Source organism: Hippoglossus stenolepis, chromosome 10 (genome assembly GCF_022539355.2).
Source record: "Hippoglossus stenolepis isolate QCI-W04-F060 chromosome 10, HSTE1.2, whole genome shotgun sequence".
Taxonomy (NCBI): domain Eukaryota; kingdom Metazoa; phylum Chordata; class Actinopteri; order Pleuronectiformes; family Pleuronectidae; genus Hippoglossus; species Hippoglossus stenolepis.
In genome coordinates, this window is record NC_061492.1 from 3,232,980 (window position 1) to 3,253,431 (window position 20,452).

Here is a 20,452-nt window from a genome sequence, read left to right on the forward strand (position 1 = left end):
CAAAACAAAATGTATTCAGCCACAAACTGACCTCCCACAGTGACTCTACCTCAAAATAACACTTCCATTAAAATATCCAGTGATGGTGGATATTTTTGTCAGCAATGGGGCACATTCAAAAAAAAAAAAAAAGAAGTCTTGAATGAGTCTGGTGTATAGAGTATTAAAAATTAATAGGCCCAGGAAAGACACGAGGAGAAGATTTGTGCTGAGAAAGCAGTTTTTTTTTTTTTTTTTATCATTTACAATAATTTTTTAAGTGATCGTCTCTTTTGAATAATTTATTTTGTTAGTCTTCGGAAGTTTTGTTTTTGAACATGTTTCCTTTCTCTTTTTCGAAGATAAGTCCAAAATATGAAACTCAACAAAACAGATCAGGGCAAACAAAGACCAGTTTATTAAACAGACGAGACAAAGACATAAAACAAATGAGGGGGGGGGGCTAATGATCATATATTCATCTGCTTTTCATCAAGGTTACCTTTTAATTTGCTTTGATGGGTTGTTTTCATGTAGAAAGGGCGACCACATCTTCATTAAAATAGATCCTTTCTCTTCAAAGTGTTTGTTTCTCGAATGCAGTGCAGCTACAAAATCTTTAATAACCTAAATTTAATTAGCAGAACAGATTTCCATTTTAAGGAGATGCATTTCTTAGATATAGCGAGTTATAAACTCTGTAAACGTCGTGGATGCTCTTAAGTTTTAAGGTGGAAAATCAACCCAACAGACACAAGGTTTATGAGAAAGTAATGAAATGTATGTTACATAATCTTCTTCAGCTCCTTTGCCAAAAGTCATAAAACATGATTTGATAATGATAAAACATGGATTGTATTAGATGGCCCTCGTCTTAACGGCGTTAAAACAACACAATTTCTATTAGATTCATGTTCATACAATGTGAAGGAAGTAATATTAAGTCGTAGCATTTATATAATTGCACCAATGTTTGTAAAGTGAACTGCTGAAGAAACAGCACATGTACATCTTGAATTATTTATTAATCTCTCCTTCATTTAAGTCGGATTTCTTTCAATTAGCAATTTTTACTCCGGGTTCTGTAGGACGCTTGACAGCAATCGATAATAATCTGATAATAACCCGATTAAGACAATAGTCTGAATAAGACACTGTCATGTAAACAGCATTTTCTGATGACTTTAACCAGAATCTGTTCATCCTCCATATAAGCAATAAATCAAATTTAGACATGGAGACCATTTGACTTAAGTCTCATTATGTCAACATGAATATGTCGTAATTGCTGCCTCGACATGCGTCAGTTATCAACTGCTTGACGACATGTTCTGGGATCGAGTGTGAACAAGTCGTAGGACTTAATGTTGACGTGAATCATAATCAGACCTTGATCTGTAACATGCAAACATGAATATGGATGGAATATTCTATTAGCAGCTCATGTAAACATCCCAATGGAAACAATGTCTTATTCAGAATTAGGTCAATAGTCTGAATATTGACTGAATATCTAACTTTTGTAGGTGTGTGTGTGTGTGTGTGTGTGTGTGTGTGTGTGTGTGTGTGTGTGTGTGTGTGTGTGTGTGTGTGTGTGTGTGTGTGTGTGTGTGTGTGTGTGTGTGTGTGTGTGTGTGTGTGTGTGTGTGTGTGTGTGTGTGTGTGTGGTCTTTGGGCCGGGTGGGTTCAGACGTCAGGAGCTGGATGACTCATCCACGGCTCTGAGAAGTTCCCCTCTCTAAACCTCTTTACCCCCCCACCAGCATGGTGTGATGTGGTGGTCAACCCCTCCCCCTTTCACTTGCTAAATTTATCTTCCCTCCTCCCTCCGTCCAAAAAGATGACATCACCTCTGGTCTCGGCTGTGCTCTCTAGTAAATCGTTACGGCACATCGCTCCCCGCTGACATGTTTAAATCCCCCACAAAGCCACTACACTGACCCTAATAGAGTCTGATTGGATTTCCCTAACAAGGTGACTGACTGGTCACCGGTTCGACCCCAGCAACACCTGACGTGTCTCTCAACAAGCGAGTGATACTGATTTTTGGTGACACGCTCGGTAAAACAGTGCCTGACGTGCTGGAAGAAAAACAATTGTCCCCGCACCCCCTGCTGAGCTAAAGCTGCGGAGGTTAAATCAGGATTAGACTCTGGGTTTTTGAAATGATGTCATCCTTGCTGCTTCCCTACAGTGAGCACCTAGTAGCACACAAGCAGGGTCACACACACACACATTATCCACGGTTGCACACTTTTATAAAGATCCAGGTTAATTACTTGGGCTCTTAGTTGTGTAATGGTCCCAGGCCTGTCGATTGAGTCCAAGTGTGCGGGGGCTAACGCTGCTGCTGCTGCTGTGTGGGTGGATGTGAGTCGGACAGTGCCGTCTGTGTGGGCAAGTGTTTTTGTGTTTCGAACAATTGTCTGAAAACCTGCAGAAGATATTAGTGTGTTCAGCTTCTGCACCGGACTGAAGACGTTGGGTTCAGAATTTGTTGTTTTGTCGAGAATGAAGTTGTTCAGCAACTTGCCCCTTTTGTAAGATGGAGTTTATAAAGTATGTCACATTATCTTCTGTATATCTGAGGCTTGTTCAGTGCGGTAGTTTGAGCCCAGGTGTTTTCAGACATTAACGTTCATGCTTTTCAAGTAGAATCCGACTCACATGGATGTTTGGAGGCCAATGCCGATAATGAAATTGGGGATTAAAACCATTTCTGATACTCATGTGCTGATATGAAAACGTTTGACTTTTATATATCGACAATATAACGGCTCATATCAGCCACTACTTATCAGCCAACTGATAAATCGGTCGGCTCGACTTCAAATTCAACTTCAGAGTCCAAAATCCAAACCTTCACTTTTTTTATGACATAAAACAGAAGAAAGTACAAACTCACCTGAAGGTCTGAACGAATATAAATATATATACATTTTATTTCTAAAAATTACTTTGACAAGATGATTACTTGATAATCAAAAGAGTAGCAGGCTATTTTACTCAGTTAATCAGCTAATCATTGGGCCTCTCTGACTAATTTAATTAACTTACTTAAAGATAAAGCTAATCTGATTCTGCTCCTGCAGGTGTTTGGCAACAAGATGGTCATCCCCTCACTGGACGGTGCCTTGTTCCAGTGGAACCGGGACAGAGAGAGTATGGAGGCAGTGCCTTTCAGCGTGGAGTCCCTGCTGGAGTCGTCCTTCCGTATCGGAGAGGACACGGTTCTGGTCGGGGGGAAATCCCTCACTACCTATGGCCTGGGTGCCTACAGCGGCAAGGTCGGTGAAGGCATTTCAATTAACGTGTAGTAATGTAATGAATGAAATCAGAAATCCTCTGTGCATCAAACTAGTCAACCTAATCTAAACCATAACGCCGTTCTTCAGCTTCGGTACATCTGCTCCACGGTCGGATGCAGCCAGTCGGGGGATAAAGAGATGGAGTCGGAGGATGTGCTCCTGCTGCAGAGAACTCAGAAGACTGTGCGAGCCATCAGACCTCGATCAGGGATGGAGAAGTGAGTTTTATTTAATCAATCAGTCTGTCATTGTCAGTCAGTCGACCTGAGCCATGAAGCCATTAAGTTAAACTCATTATCATTTGAAAAATTACAATAAAAGAAGTTGTTTCAGCTCAATTCTCTCTTTCTCTTTACAAGGTGGAACTTTAGTGTTGGGAACTTTGAGCTGAAGCTTCTTCCCGAGACGCAGCCTGGAATGAACCTCCTGGAGGGAGACTTGGCGAATGGCGACGGCTGGAGGGAGAGTCAGCGTGTCATCTCAGATGAACCCAAAGAGAGGGAGCAGACGCAGAACCAGCACAAACAGAACCAGAATCTGGACCTGGTCATCAAAGTGTCTGTCCCTGATTGGAAGGTCATGGCCTTCAGCACTGAGCCTGATGGTCAGCTGGTCTGGGAGCATCAGGTGAGACGATATTTAACTTTTTTTTTTAAGTACATGTACTGGTGTTTAACTTCTTTTGTAGAGATCCAATAACTTCTGCTTCACCTGTGTTGTGTAGTTCTGCACACCTATTGCCTCCGCCTGGCTGGTGGGCGGTGGTAAGGTCACACCGATCAACCTGTTTGACGACACCGCCTACAGCAGCCAGTCAGAAATTGATGAGGAGGAGGACGATGAGGATGATCCGGGGAAAACCAGGGGCGCTGCGGAGTCTAGTGTCTACTTAGGTGAGTTTCTACACATTCACTCAGTATAGAAACTAGATGTTCCCCTTCTTAAATCTGCGCACATTAAACTCCTCTTCCCTTCTCTTACCAGGGATGTACCAGGGACAGCTCTATCTCCAGTCCTCAGTGAAGATCGCTGAAAAGTTTCCCTCCAAAGCCATCGGGTTGGGGACCGATATAATTCCACTACCTACTGTCAAATGGAAGCCTCTAGTCCGTAAGTCTACGACTCCTCAGTCATTAGTTGTTCTGTCTACTCACCAAAGTGAGTGTGTGAGGCCATGTACGCCCACGGCACAGCGACCAAAGTCTGACCTCAATACTGTAGATTTATCCTCAAAGAGAAACCGTGTCCCCACCCCAAAGAAATATTTGAAGTCATCAGGACACTGTCTCCCTCCCAATCAAAGCTTTGCCCATCTTAAATTCAACCCTGAGATTCTCATCCCACATCGATCCGTCTTTCTACTCGGATCAAACGTCTTTTTCGTCTTGTCCTTGACACAGATTCTCCGTCCCGCACTCCAGCGCTGGTCGGCTTCGATGAATTCGACAAGTGTCTGAATAATGACAAGTTCTCCCATGAAGAATACGGCAACGGAGCCCTGTCCATCCTTCAGTATCCATATGGTAATAACCTGATACTGGACCAACATGCAGAATGTAAAGCAGGGAAAACCCAAACCTCTTCTGACTTATTTCTGCGTTTTTTTCCTCCTCGCAGACAATGGCTACTACTTCCCCTATGGCAAGCGTTACCGGGAGAAGCGTGACAGCTCTATGAGCCTGATAAACGGAAACGTGGCGGGGGGTGAAAGCCGCAGGAGAAAGGACCCCGTGCTGCTGCTGCCTTGGTGGAAGGAGATCATCGGCACCATCATCTTCTGCATCGTCGCCACCACCTACATCGTCCGCAAGTTCTTCCACCCGCCTGCCCCCGTGGCCTATGTGAGGGTAAGAGCACAGCCAGGAGCAGAGATACCTGTAGGACTGTTGGTGGTTTCTCTTGTCATGTAATATTAATTATGAATTCAGTGTGCAGTGTAAAAATCTGCTTTCTCATAGTGGTATTTATGTCATAAAATGAATAAAACATGTATTTGACATGGTTAAAAAATGAATACCAGGTGTGAACAGAGTCAAAACACGTATATAGCACAACAAGCAAATACTCGTGAAGTATTTTAAGTGATAAAGTTTGTTTATCACTTAAAATTCTAGATTTTTAAAGCAAGATAAATAGACGATTCCTTTAATCTTAGACCTGATTGACCTGAGGAGTTGAATACTTGTACTTCTTGTACTTCTGTAACTGTTTTCTTGAGATACCTTCTAAATGCCTTTTTTAATAACGAACTCTTTCCTGTCCTTCTGTCCGTCAAAGCAACGGAAAGAGTCGGAGACCCAGTGCCAGACGGACAGCAAGTTTGACCTTGAGGTTGTGGAATCCAAGGAGCCGGTTGCCACGGAGACCCGCTCCAGCGAATATGTGTCCAGGTACGTCACCAGCAAACCGCGAAGCCGAATGTGCTCCGTGTGTAAAACCGTTTTGTCATGACTCAGGAGAACTTCACGCGGCGCCTCCGCCGCTGCGCGGGGGAATTGTCCTCCTTCGCACTCCAAAGTCACTCTGTCAAGGTGTAGCTACAGATCCAGCACTGTTACCATGGTGACCACTGCTCTTCCAGCCCGCCGTGACAGAGCCAGGCAGAGATGCGCAGATATGAGCCGTACTCGTGAATGATTGGACGAGTCAGCTGTTTGCCATCCGATGACAATGACCTCGGCTCTCCCGCAGACCCCGCCCCACCCAGCAGCATCTGCCACGGGGTCGGAGTGTCTCTTTACATCACTGTCAGCACATTGTCAGAAGTTTTTCATAACTTTGGGCAACCCAAAATACGATCAGTGGGAATAATTCATGGGCTGCCACTCTGCTCCTGTTGTGTGATTGATGGACGTCACACGTGTTTACGTTCATGAGTGAAATAACGTGGCTTCACTCTCCCAGACACGAGCAGGAATCTCATTAAGTTTCAGTTCTTCTTCTCTCCTGGTGTCATCACTTCTCATCTTTTGACGCAACATAAAATGTCAAACATCCGTCCCGCCCCTCTTTCCCTTTAAAGCTGCTGCTGCTGCTGCAATCCATACAAATGGCTTTTGCCAAAGAGCGTTCTCTAAATAAAACTGATGGCTGTTACAGCAGCTGTGACTGGCATGAGTCAGGATCATGAGGAGGGAGATAGAGATCAGGATACGCGGCCTGAATCACATGCGCCCACACACTTCCTAATAAGACAGCTTTCAGTCCCCTGAGGAGCCTGAGCAGAGACGCTCCGACAGCGTGTGGAAGAAGTGAAGCTAGTGGACGGCGGCAGAGTTTCCTGTTGTCTCTCTTAGCAGAAAGTTAAAGCTGACATGTACTCAGTAAAGAGTTTCCTGACATCTTCCAGTTTGTCTTTCACATATGAAGAAGGCAGCTGGAGATTATCCGAGTCAGACGAGTTTACATCAACAGGAAAATGTCCTTAACATTCTTGTGAGGGGTGGAGCCTGAGTAGAACATTTGAGAGGGAGGACATGATGTAGAAATTCTGCTGCGGAAAACAAATGTTTGCAACACTTCGACAAAAGCTGTTTCTTCTACGTGATGTTTACTCTGAGGCTGGAGGAGAAGTTCTGGAAAATGTCCAGAGCAACTTCTCATATATATAGTCTCTACAGAAACCTTCAAGATGGAAAATGTGTTGTGTGATTGAGAAAACTAATATATACCACACATGTATATTGGTCATGTTTGTCCCCAAATTAATCTCAAAGTTTTACCACTTGATAAACCTCTGTGACGTCAGTGAATTGTACAAATCTCCCAGCTCTTCTCTGCTACAGTCGGATTCTTCTCTGCATAACGACCAAAATGTCTCTCCCCAGGTATCTGACTGACTTTGAGCCGGTGCAGTGCCTTGGGCGCGGGGGGTTCGGTGTTGTGTTTGAAGCCCGCAACCAAGTGGACGACTGCAACTACGCTATCAAACGAATCCGTCTGCCCAACAGGTAGCGACCTCATGCTTATCACACCGCCCACTTCCTTTCTGGAGGCTTGTCCCTCTTGAGTTTTCTCTGTTTTCTCTCTTATCAGCAGCAACGTACTTGTCAAAACAAGTGACATTTAGGATCAAACATTAACTATTCAGACCTGGAACATACACAGGGCACAACAAACCATGTCTCCTAACGCCACGTGTTGTTGTTGAAGTGCTTTTTACGCCCCTGGTTTATCAAAGCAACTTTAATTTATGTCATTAGGTTCAGTTACTGTAATGGAACAAATTATATTTTTCACACTTGCACTCAACCATGAAATAAGTGATTAGGAAAAACAAACTTAAAAAAATCTAATTCAAAACCTTTAATTCCTGTAAATCAAACAACCAACTGCTGGAAAACAACTGTTCAACTTTCCATGAATGTTAATTCAAGCCTGAGATGTTTCTTTTCAATCCGTCAGGGAGCTTGCTCGTGAGAAGGTGATGCGGGAGGTGAAGGCTCTGGCCAAGCTGGAGCATCCAGGAATCATCCGCTACTTCAACGCCTGGCAGGAGAGCCCCCCCGAGGGCTGGCAGGAGGACATGGACAAGCGGTGGCTGAAAGACGCCAGGTGAGTCTGGGCTTTGAAATCCTGTGTTGCCCAGCAGGTTGAGCCTTGCACCTGGTCTGCAAGTGGTCATCGTTTCTGTAATGGTACCAAATACTCTTTTGTTCTTTTAGTACCACTGACTGGCCCATGAGCTTCCTCGACCACATGGAGGCGCTGTCAGTCAAAGTGCCAGTGTCCAGCGCCGTCTCGCCGGTCTCCGTCCCTGGAGGAGACGTTCTGGAGTCCTCCGCTGATTCCCGCGCCCTCCTCTCCAGCAGCGCCGGTGAAGCCGTGGGTTTCGGCCTCGACAACGGCGACCTGTCCTTCCACCCTCTCCTGGGCCACGACAGCCTGATGTCGGAGAGGGACAGCCAGGCTGACCCCGACGCTTCCGACACCCCCCACTCCTTCGAGCTGTGCCCCCCCCGCGGCCCCAGCGACTGCACCTCCTCTTCCTTCGACATAGTGTTCGAGGACTCGGGCTGCGACCGGGATGCAGAGGCAGATACCGGTGACTCTGTGACTTCCGGTGCGGCCAGTGCAGGCGTGCTGACGGACAAGACCAGCTCGTCTTCCTCGCACACCCGACAACGGGAATCCATCCCTCCCTCCTCATCCTCTCCCCCTCGGCCAACCTCACTCACCCTGGCTCTCCCTACAGCTCCTCTAACTCAGCGAGTCCAGCCCTCTCCCAAGGTGGGTTGCTCAGTCAGTGCAGTTGTTATCAAAGGCTTCACAGTGTTTTACTGCTTCCTCCTTAATTAAGTTATTAATATTAAATGTATCATGTGTCCAGATCTCACCAGATTCTACACTGCACTTCCTCGGGCCCTTTACGATACACATGTGTCAAGTGTAAAGCTGATAAGATGCATAGTTCTGGAGATATACATTCCACATACGTAGAATTCAAATTTCCAAGATCCAAGAATCATTTTAGTAGCTGCAGATGATGTGCATGTGCAATATTAAATAAGCTTTTTTGAGCTATTCTATCCTTTTTACATTAATGAAGACATATACCTTCTGGTAATACCTACAATATTTAAAAGTACTGATATTTGATTTGAATTATTAATTCTATTCTTGAGATTTCCCATTTTTCTCCCCCTCCTCCTTCTGGAAATATTCCACGAGTATCACACATAAGTGGTTTGCACTCACACTGTCTCCTCCCTCCTCCAGGTGTACCTGTACATCCAGATGCAGCTCTGTCGGAAGGAGAACCTGAAGGACTGGATGGCTCAGCGCTGCCTCCCGGAGCAGAGGGAGCACAACCAGTGTCTGGATATCTTCCTCCAGATCGCCGAGGCTGTCGACTTCCTGCACAGCAAGGGGCTCATGCACAGGGACCTCAAGGTGAACATGTGCACACGCACACTGTCCACTGCAATATATCTTACACTTGGCTCGGTGCCTGCGTCCGTGGGACTTCGCTGGCAGATGGCCACCAGATTGTAAATACGACAGCTGACACTGTGCCGCACGGATCTCCAGATACTTGGACGTCAGAGGTGCAGAGATGGTTTTATCGCTCGAGCGTTCAGCAGTAAATTACAATCCCTGCAAACTACATGACATCACCACCAGCAGCTTGCAGACGGAGATAAATAATGTCCTCAACAGGCTAAAGCCTCAGTTTGATCTCATTTTATTCTCATTGTATAATTTCTGCTGCCCAAACTCGTTCTAAACATAAATATCCTTCATGTGCAACAAAGCTCCTCCTGTCAAACACAACACTAACACGTCTCATGGTGTGAACAGAAACACTCGAGTCATTTCTCTGCACGCTGCCACAGACACAGCTCTTAATCAAATGTGCTGATGTGAAGGTTTTAAATGCTCTTCGCCTTAATGACTTTCCCATGCACATGTTGAAAGAGGTAAACAGAGGCACAGAGCCCTGGTTCTGCCAGCTCCTCCCTTTCCATTGTGAGTTGAACATCTTATCAGGAACACCTGACGTCTGTCCGTCCCTCTTGTTACACAATGTCCTCTCCTTAGGAAGATAGAACATAGGAACATGTTCGATCACCATATTTGTGATTAATGTGATTAATGCATGTTCCTGTTGATACCAATACCTAATAACTGACTTCATGTAGTTGATGTTTGACACTTAAAGTCTCACCCTTCCGTCCTCCAGCCCTCCAACATCTTCTTCACCATGGACGACGTGGTGAAGGTGGGAGACTTTGGCCTGGTCACGGCCATGGAGCAGGAGGAGGAGGACGACGAGCCCAGCGCACTGACGCCCGCACCGCTCCTCACCCGACACACGGGGCAGGTTGGCACGAAGCTCTACATGAGCCCAGAGCAGGTGAGGGAACATTCATATTTACAGGAGAAACTGTGTTAGGAATAGTTGAATCCAATCATTCCTGAAGAGTAAGTGAAGCAAATTGATCATGTTTTTCCGACACCGTCTTTTCCTTTTCGTCCCGGCAGCTTTCTGGAAACTCGTACTCTCACAAAGTGGATATTTACTCTCTGGGTCTGATCCTGTTTGAGCTGCTGTATCCTTTCAGGACGCAGATGGAGAGAGTGAGGGTGAGTCAGCAAACACAAGCACACAGTAACATCATCACGTCTTAACTGCTCTTCAACATCTCAGCTTCATTTAATCCCCGATTGGTTTGTTACACTCTGATATATTACTGTTTAAATCTGCTTTTTAAAACTTCCTATCACGTGGTTTATATCGTCAATTTAAAGGTTTTCTTTTACTTTTTTGTTTCACTTGTTAAAATATACAAAATTTTCTGTGGGAGATATAGCATCATGATATAATAAAGCATCAGTTTGGACAACAGACTGTAAGCAGAGCAAAATATGTAAACAGGGGGTGGGGAGTGAAAAATTAAAAAGATGAATTAAATAAATACAAGATTATGAACGTGTGTTTTGAGCATAAATTTTATGCTGATTGTCAAATTTAGCCAAACTGAACTATTGAATAATCATTTTCAGGTCTAGTTTGATTAAAAACGAAATAATACCCCTGCTTCTTCTATTTTTTTTTTTTACTTATATTAGAGACTTTATAATGATGCTGCATATTTTTTCTGTCCGTTTCTTCATTTATAATTGTTCTATTAATTTATTTGCTCTTTAATCACTATTGTCCCTGTAAATAGAATAGATTTTCTTCCCCCCCCCCTGTGATGTTTCGGTCTCGATAACAAAGGACCTGAGTCTCATTAGCTCCACTCACAGGTGTTTACACGTGTCCTGTTTGTTCCAGACTCTGACTGAGGTGCGAGCGCTGCGCTTCCCTGACGTCTTCTCCAAAAACAACGTGCAGGAGGTGAGTGGCCCGCTGCTGTCACCTAGTGGCCGTGAACACACACTTCATCCCAACCAAGGGAGGAGGATTTTATCTGTGTCTGACCTGAGAAGAAGCTGCAGGAAGTGAACACACATCCAGAGAGTTCCTCCTCATATTGTCTGATTCAAAGGAGCCGTCACCATCTTTAAACCTGCTCAATCTAATCCAATTAAGAAACGCACCTGGATTATTATGCTTCTAAATCACAGAAAATAAAGTCTCTGAATTTAACGAGTAATAATCAGATATGTGTTTATCACCACACCAGCCACTGGACCAGTGTTCAGTTGCTTTCGTTACCTTGTTTACCAGTTTACTTTGTAATCAGATTAACATAATCCCAAAGCAAAACTGGTAATACCCTGTCTGTGTTATCCCAGTATCCCCCCTCACTTGCTGTACGCTGGTCTATTTTAAGATGCCCTGTTCGTTCTGAGTGTGTGTGTGGGTGATTGTGTGCGTCTGCGGCTTTGTGTGTTGATGTGTTATTCAATTATATAGTAAATTGTGTGTTGAATGTTTATTCTTACAATTAGCGCTGGTTCTTCATGAGCCTAATGCAAAGTGAACAAGTTAAACTAATGGATGATGATGTTAGCTGTGAAATGACTGTAATCAAAGCCCTGACTGTGCTGTATTCTGTGTGTGCAGCTGAGTATGGTGCGCAGCATGTTGTCGCTGAGCCCCAGCGAGCGTCCCGAGGCGGCTGAGATCACGGGGACGCCCCTCTTCCAGGAGCTGGAGCCTCCGTTCCGCATGGCCGTGAGGCAGCGCTCCCGCACCTACAGCGCCTCGTCCATGGGCCGCCCCTCGCGACAGACGTCGTCCAACTGAAGATCCCACGACGCAATATGTAACCCCCCTGTCCCCGAAGCAGAACACCTCAGCCCCCCTGCCATCGCACAACGCCTCAGACAGAATCACGTTAGAAGCCGAGTACGACAAACCTGTGGGAAGGTTGTCTCAGTGGCTTTAACGCAACCGGACCAAGTCCTTCCCTCCGTAGCAAGTACACATGCTGTCACATATTCGCTCATCACAATACTGCCCTAACTCACAATTTTAATCTCACTTACAAGTGCAAGAATATTTTAAAAGCGAATGTTCAAGACCAGACTCGGCAGAAGTGGTTCTTTTAGATGGCTCTGAGCACCGGATGGAACGTGTGCAGCTCAGTGGGGACTCAACTCCTATCTCCAAACGTAGCTGCCTGAAATATTGGGATTTTTCTGAAACTGATATTCTCCTCACTCCAACATGGCTCACACCACCTGGTCCTTTGAGTTGACTCACAGACGCTCTGAGAGCTGTTCTGGATATGATTTGATTCTGGTCTGGTCACAACACGCTGCTTGTTCTCATCACTCACTCACACAACACCTCAGGTATCAAAACCAAGAGGACACTACAAAGGGGCCTTTTGATGCTTGATCATCTTCTCTACTGGTGACTGATCACTGGTGTGAGCACTAACCGGTGCTCCTGACACTAAATATGCCTGATTTGGGAGACCAAAAAAAAGACCATCTTTTTTTCCTATGTGTTTTTATAACGAGAGAGAACAGAAGAGTTTATGAGTCCAGCTCATCAGATGTGATTTGCCTTCAGAGAGGGGCCCCGCGGCCCCTGAGTGGATGAATGCCGGGCCTCTGGCTCATGTCGTTTCTGCATGTATCTGATAGAAAAGTGAAGGGGTGAGTGTGACTTTGTTTCCTAAAGCCAATACTTTGGACACAGTTTATCTGTGTGTAAATTTACACAACGAGGTGCTCAATCATTTTCAAACACCTCCTTTTTTGCTCTCTGTACATAATAGAAGGCGACAAACCTGTTTATATCTTCTGCTTTAATTCCAGAAGATACATCTGATCAGTCCTGTACATACTGTAAGGTGCTGTTGCTTGTAAATGGCCTTTTTTCATGAGACCGCTGTAAGATAGTGTGATACACACTGCGAGCGGGCACAGAGGAGACGTTATCGGAAAGAGCCGAATGTTACAGTGTGACCTCCAAAGACAGATCACCTCTTGTAGCTGTTTTGAAATTAATCTCAGTGTTTCCACCTACATGGGAAACCGAGCGGAGGGGGTTGCTGCGCTTCGAGCATCCGAGGAGAAGCGGTGGAACCAGAGTGCCATTTAAAAATAAAAATCAGTTACGTGTACTTTTGAGTAACTGATTGTGACTCGCCTCACATTATTGCAATTTGGCTCCTGTGCTCCAACCTCGTCCAGCTGGTGTTCCCGGTGAAGCACTGAGGTCTGCAGCTCTCCCACCATCCAGGAAAATAGCATTTAGCGAAGAAAGTGAGACAGTTTGTTTTATTTGTTTGTTTATTTTGTCCCCCTCTAGTTTGTCTACCGGGGACCTGGACCTGACGTTGGTCATGTGATCCCTCATAAGCATTGTTTTATGTACATAAGAAGTGCTGGGAGAGCACATGACCTTTGTTTGTAACTACACACACTCACACTGCTAATTGTAACATGCTTTCAATGATTGTAATTTTCTAAGGATCTTCTCTTTTTTTAGAAATAAGTGCAGTTTTTTGATTATCCTGCAGGGTTTTTTGATCACTGTAAAGTCTCGACTGTGTCTGATACAGGAAGTCAGGACCGTTGTTCGTCCATCAGTCCACTCGGCCCAGCGAAGACGAGCTCTTCTTGTTGTAAAAGGGTTTCAAACACACTGTTCTATCACCTCGATTAAAGGAGGGAACGGGTTCAGTTCGGTCAGCACGTGTCCTCAAGTCAGTCGGAAAAAATGTGAAAACTCATCCTGCATATTCAGACGTTGCTTTGTGAAGGACAGTATGAAGGTACTGTCACTTAAATCCTGTGTTGACAATGTGACACCATTTGTTGAGTTAATGTTTTTTAAATGAATTCAGGAATGAATTCTGGGTAAATCCTTCTCTTTCACCAATTAGCTAAAACATGCTTTTCTTTTTAATTTACAACAGGAAAGAAATAAGTTAAATCACCTACTGTAGTAAAAACCTTGTTATCATATACTGTTCAACTGAAATCAGCATTACTGACAATAGTGTATTATCGCAGGTTCTAGAGATGTTGTGCTTTTCCCTCAAACCAGATGAATAACATTATACAGTAGGTTTTTCTTGCTCTGTTGAAATATGTCGATCCTCCTCCTGCTCCTGTTGTCCAGGTACGTTGTTACCTGAGGATTGTTCCGTTGGAAAACTCACGTCCCTCCTCTCACTCTCCGAAGCCTCCGTCTGGACATGTGTTCGTTGCGTGTTCCTGTGCACAAACCCATTCTCTGTCCACGTTGAACTGTAAATATGTTTATTTGCTTTATTTATGTTCCGATGCCGCGATCAATCCTTTGTGGGTTGGTGTTATTATGAACGCGCTTCATGCGACGAAGCGCGTTGGAATATGATGACTTCTTACAAGTCTAAATTTAATAAACCTGTTCTATACCGTTTGTACAGTTTTGTGTCATTGGTGTGAAGTCTGTGGGTTGGTGTTGGGCACATTATTATTATTATTATTATTATTATTATGCAAACAACCACCAAAATCCTGCAGAACAACAGGGATGTTTGGTGCAGTTTGTTGTACACTTACTGTATGTGTGTGTGTGTTTATACCATGCAGTGTTCATTTTGCACACAACACATGAGAAACACATGGAAATCCATTAAATATTTTGTGCATAATCCTGCTGAAAAATAAAGCAACAAAGAAATGCAGAATGGAGGAGCTGGGAATCGAACCGCCGACATGTTAGTGGACTGCCCGCCCAAACTGTGATGTAGAGAAAGAAAACAATATACTTTACATACTGTATTCACTTTATATATTTCTAGAGCAAGACAACTATTTGAACTCTATTTATACATTTTTTGTTTTTAAAAAATAAAACTTATTTTAATAAATAAATAAAGTAAGTAAATCAAAGAAACTTTCTTTCTTTATTAATTTAGAAAATTAAGAAAACTAAACCAAACATATTGGTCATAGCTTAAAGTGTGTTTTTATGGAGGCTGTTCAAATACTTGTTATATTACAAAAATATTGTACAATAATCAACAATTATATTACAAAAATAAAGAAAAATGTATCTTGAAAACTCAACTAAACATATTGATCATAGGTAAAATTATACGAACGTGATAATTATTATTAATTTAGCACAAAGGCTGAATACAAACCTGATGGCTGCTAGCCATGCTAACAGCTGAGCGGCTAAGCTAACAGGCTAGCCCGTAAAGGGGGCGGGGCCTGTGCGTTTAAAGCCCCGCGCGCCCCCGCTCCGCCGGTTGCGCATTTCCGCCGCTCTACGTCACTTCTGGATGTCAATATGCGGCTTGTTGCGGCGCTGGGAGACGGAACCTCTGGGAAGATGTGAACCGAGTCCCCGGCGAACAGCAGCCAACACACCCACCGCCACCTCCGGGCCAACGCGAACCTCGGGCCCGACTAACGGACGCACGGCCGCGGGCAGCTCGTCGGGTCTCTCTGCCCCCCCAGCAGCGGAGCGTCTGTCTGCAAGCAGCCATCTTTAGCGAAGGGATGTCCGGGGCCTGCTCGGGCTCCAGCCGGGGCCGGAGCCTGCTGATGCTGACCACCGCTCTCCTGCTGTCGCTCGCCGGGCTCCTGTCCGGGCTGCCCGGCTCCACCGAGGCGAAGGACTGCGACAAGCCGTGCATGAACGGCCAGTGCAACGCGGCCACCGGCAGCTGTGTGTGCTTCCCCGGCTGGGTCGGGGACCAGTGCCAGCACTGCGGAGGGAGATTCAGGTACAGTCCGAGGAGGAAGCTGCTTTTTACCGCTCAGACATCTTGACCATGTCGCTCTGCTCCGGGGAGAGTCACTGAGAGGCTGGAGGCTCCGGAGGAGCGGAGGGACCGCACAGACACCACTGCTGCTAGAACTAATACTACCAGTAGTACTGCTACTAGTACTAATACTATCAGTAATACTGCTACCACTACTACTAATACTACCAGTAATACTGCTACCACTGCTAATACTACCAGTAATACTGCTACCACCACTACTACTAGTACTACTAATACTATCAGTAATACTGCTACCACTACTAATATTATCAGTAATACTGCTACCACTACTACTAGTACTATCAGTAATACCGCTACCACTACTAATACTATCAATAACACTGCTACCACTAGTACTACTAATGCTATCAATAATACTGCTACCATCACTACAATTACTACTGCCACCACTAATAATACTACTACCACCACTACTTATACCACTATTACCACTAGTACCATTACCACCACCACTACTGTTACTACTGCCACCTCTAATGATAGTCCTACCACTACTTCTATCACCACCCTACTACCTCTGTTACTGTCACTATTACTATGAGTACCACCACTACTGTTACTACTACTACTAATACCACTACTACTTATACCACTAGTGCCACTACTTATACCACTAACACCACCCTACTAGTACCACCTCTACTACTAATAGTACCACTACTATTACCACCACTATAATAATAATAATACTACCACTGCTACTTATACCACCCCCTACTACCTCTGTTACTATCACCATCACACTACTAGTACTATCACTAGTACCACTACCATTTCCACCACTACTACTAACACTACCACTACTACTGACACCACTACTGACACCAACACGTATGTCAACACAGGGGCTCAGTTGTCCTGGTCTAGAAGCTGCACATGTCTGTATATAACCTGAGAACTGCTGGTATGTGATGTGTATGTTTATCATAAGTAATAATACTGATTATACACCCAGCACCGCAGCACTGGCCTCTTACACCTCATGTTTCCATGCATGTTCTTTTAGCTTTTATGTGTTTGTTTTGTGATATTTATCGATGATTATTGATATTGTTTTATTGCCCAGCGCGGCAGATAAGAGCTGCAACTGATGATCATTGTGTTAATGTATAATCGTCTAAAAGGGAGGAATTCCCATTGGCTTAAAAAAAATCATTTTGTGTGACTTGCAGAATTAAACCTAAAAGTCTTCAACATATAACAACGTTAAATTAATAATAGGCAGCAAATCCTCACCTTTGAAAAGCTCCCACCAGACATTTGTCATTTTTCTACACATACTTTTAAATAAGCATGGAAATAGCTATTTTTAATTGAGATATCAGGTAAATCCGTTTGCAGGTCACCCACTCAAGCCTTTTTATTTTTAAACTCAGTTATTCCATAAACCCACACACGGTGATGTCTGTGGTTGTGTTGGCCCGAGAGCGGACCGAGGTGGGAGCTGCTGGAGATCTCAGCGGGGGAGTGCAGCTGAGGGCACAGTCCAAACTGGCTTTTTGTTGTTGTCGTTGCTCTGTCAGGTGTCGTCTGGCTTCTCAGGACATGGAATGCAGCAGGTGTCGTGCTAGTTACGAACCACAGACGTGAACATTCCACCAAACAGCAGGACAGCAGCTCAGTGGTGGTCAAACTTTTGTAAACAAACAAACCAGTATGGATTTTTGGGGACTGATATCGATATTGGGGGGCGTGCAAAGATTTCCGATATCGATATATTTTTATAATAAAGACTTTTTGTGTTCACTAAATTCTCGTTGTCACCCCAATGACACAGAAATGTAATTCGGGCTTAATATTTTACAGTTCACCCATTAACTATTATAAATAAATATAAAAGAAACACAAAAACATTGCATTGAATTAAGAAAATAAGCATTCTGCATTGTTTAAATGTAAAATATAAGTTTCATATCAGGAAACGTAAATACAGATATGTCTGTCAAAGGCTCAGATATCATCAGACGACTATTAAAAACCAAAGCACATCCGCTCTCACTCGCCCAGTTTCATGTGTGAAGCTTCCTGTGTCAGCTCAACTTATTTTAAACAAACGCTGATGACACTACGACTGTGCAATGCTGAATGCAGTACGCTATAGAAGAGTGTCAAACGTTGATTAATAGAAATATTCACACCATCGTTGCTGCACATCTTGTTCTTTGAGCTCATTAAAATGTCCCCTCTCTGGAGTGAATATTGTGACCTGGACTCCTCGTGCAGAGGATTGTCCTCCATCGTGTGATGACACTTCATTTAGACACAATCAATGTTGATTACAGGACTGTTTCTCCCTGTGAAACGCAAACGAACAACTTCCCTCATCCACATTTATTTCCCCTGGTTGAGTCAAATTTGAGCCGAGGCAGTAATGTTATACTTCTGCGTTCCGTCTTTTTGGGTTGTTAGCAAGCTGATCTGGTTCCCGTGTTGTGATGAGCTAAGCAGATCTGTGCAGCTCGGACGTGTCCATCAGGGTGTGCTCAGCAGGCAGCCCTCGGTGAAGCGCTCTTCTAAGGAGACCCTGGGTGTTTTGTCCTAAAAGAATTCAACACTCGGTGTCATGCTGCCTCAGCTCAGTGCCACCCTGCCCGGTTGTAAAAAGCCGAGTTGGCGTGTGGAGGCCTGTGGTGTTCTGCATCCTCTGAAACTGGGACTATTTGCACATTAGTGCAGACGATGGCTGATCGTATCTGAGCAGGTGGAACGGAGGCTGCAGCGCTGCCAGGGTTTCAGATCAGCAGGGTCCAGGGTTGTCTGGGTTAAATAGTTTGTCTTGTTTGTGTTTTAGAAACTGGTGATGTGTGGGAAATTATGAATGTGAACACCAGCTGCTTCGTGGATAACATGGAGGCTCAAAAGTCCTGGGTTTGACTGGAATGGGGTTTAATTATCTTTCTGATTACTTCCTCCAAGCAGGTTTCTGTTTGTCAGAAGTGTTGCACAAAAATTACTGGATGGAAAGAGCCGGATCCAGGAATCTTCAACGATTTTCTTTTGTATTGCGATAGATCGGAGTTACGTGCCAATTTCCAGAATTTGCCACAGCATTAAACAATAGAAGAAGAAAAAGTAGCTCACAGGATTCTTGGTCTTCACCTCCCACGATGTAATGTTTGAACAACAGGGACTTTCATTTTGCTGGTAGTAATAAAAAACAGGCTACTTTTCAACAATAGAACAAAGACATGAAGCTTGGTTCAGATTTCCAGGTGTGAAAACGTCCGTGGTCTTGAAACAGTTGTATGTCTGAAGGGATTCGGGACTTTTGTTTAGAAATGAATTAAATGATTATTCACATTTCAAGAAGCTGACCCCCCACGAATTCCTCCCAGTATTGGTGTGGTGGGAAAACTGTGACTGTGGGAAAAGCCCCTGGTTCCACTTACAATGAGACGATGTGTTGCTCTTGTCTTGATTTTGTAAATTTAACATCTTTGGCCCGTAGTAACTATCAGTGGGATCAATTTGAAACATCACCCGAGGCTGTGGACGTTAATCTCATTTCCTTAATGTCTTTTGACGTTTTATAAACTTAACAATTAATCACTGATTTGAAAAAAAGAATAAACCGATTAATTAGTAATGAAAGAAGTTGTTATCAGCAGACTAGTATATATATATTCCTGCGTATTAGGTTTTACCCTCCACTAAGGTACTTGCTTTAAAACTGGGATTAGTTTCTGTCCACTGGGCCCAATTAACGTCCCTGTGAGGATTATTAAAGTTGAACTTTCGTTCTGTCTGGAGCTTCTCAGTTTGCCCCCTATTTCAACTTTTTCTTTTTAAAAGCAGCGTTTCCCTCCTGCCTGCGCCGCTGCAGTGGCTGTGGTGTTGACCCTGAACTTCACTAATAGCACAGCAGGGCTCTGACTTACAGTACAAGTGCTTGGGATCAAACGTTGGTGCCGCTGTGTATGACTCTATCGGGGGATGTTGCAGCCGCCTCAGCCCGTCGGACTGGTTATCACGAAGCGGAGTGGTAAACCTGCTGCGCTCTGATCCCATTCCCCCAGAACCAGCGCTGCTTCTGTTGTTGCTTCCGCGGTCAAAGGGCCTTTTTCTGGAGGAGAGGCTGTGGTCCGAGCCCGTGTTTAGCATACAGACAATGCTGCCATACAAGGCTGGGTGAGCGCTGGTAAAAGCGGCTTTCTGTGGCAAGTTCGTGCCAAGATGGCGTCCTGATTAGCCACAAGGGCCAAAATCAACATGAAGGAGTGGGGGGGTGGGGAGGGGGCAGGCGAAGACAGACTGGAGGGTTTTGTTGTAGATTTACGCCAGAAAATTTAGATTTTCCTCTTGATCTAAGGGAAACTTTGAAGTTGTGTGCAACTGTTTTCCGTGAATCACAGCGAGTAGATCTCCTTGGGTCACGAAATCAATATTCATTGTGTCTTGTTTTTATATAATGAATATTGCAATTTAAGAAATGTTTGCGAAATCACATGTCGGCCTCATCCAGGCTTCACA

At 44.4% G+C, this 20,452-nt stretch overlaps 2 protein-coding genes across 4 annotated transcripts in view; both read left to right on the top strand.

Annotated features, from left to right (window-relative positions):
- The window catches only part of eif2ak3 (eukaryotic translation initiation factor 2-alpha kinase 3), a 28,852-nt gene extending 14,251 nt beyond the window's left edge, over positions 1 to 14,601 (top strand). The window contains exons 3-18 of the mRNA XM_035168954.2: positions 3,072 to 3,266; positions 3,375 to 3,505; positions 3,647 to 3,914; positions 4,012 to 4,180; positions 4,272 to 4,397; positions 4,688 to 4,810; positions 4,905 to 5,134; positions 5,565 to 5,677; positions 7,115 to 7,237; positions 7,692 to 7,841; positions 7,952 to 8,516; positions 9,006 to 9,179; positions 9,970 to 10,143; positions 10,272 to 10,373; positions 11,068 to 11,130; positions 11,803 to 14,601. Of these exons, the coding sequence (XP_035024845.1) occupies positions 3,072 to 3,266; positions 3,375 to 3,505; positions 3,647 to 3,914; positions 4,012 to 4,180; positions 4,272 to 4,397; positions 4,688 to 4,810; positions 4,905 to 5,134; positions 5,565 to 5,677; positions 7,115 to 7,237; positions 7,692 to 7,841; positions 7,952 to 8,516; positions 9,006 to 9,179; positions 9,970 to 10,143; positions 10,272 to 10,373; positions 11,068 to 11,130; positions 11,803 to 11,985 (2,889 nt within the window). The 3' untranslated portion in view covers positions 11,986 to 14,601. The remainder of the gene's footprint in view (positions 1 to 3,071; positions 3,267 to 3,374; positions 3,506 to 3,646; positions 3,915 to 4,011; positions 4,181 to 4,271; positions 4,398 to 4,687; positions 4,811 to 4,904; positions 5,135 to 5,564; positions 5,678 to 7,114; positions 7,238 to 7,691; positions 7,842 to 7,951; positions 8,517 to 9,005; positions 9,180 to 9,969; positions 10,144 to 10,271; positions 10,374 to 11,067; positions 11,131 to 11,802) is intronic.
- An 831-nt stretch (positions 14,602 to 15,432) lies between these two features.
- Positions 15,433 to 20,452, top strand: part of atrn (attractin) — a 113,304-nt gene continuing 108,284 nt past the window's right edge. For all 3 annotated transcript variants that reach the window (XM_035168953.2, XM_047341591.1, XM_047341592.1), the window contains exon 1: positions 15,433 to 15,919. In XM_035168953.2, coding sequence (XP_035024844.2) covers positions 15,693 to 15,919 — 227 coding nt within the window. In that variant the 5' untranslated portion in view covers positions 15,433 to 15,692. The remainder of the gene's footprint in view (positions 15,920 to 20,452) is intronic.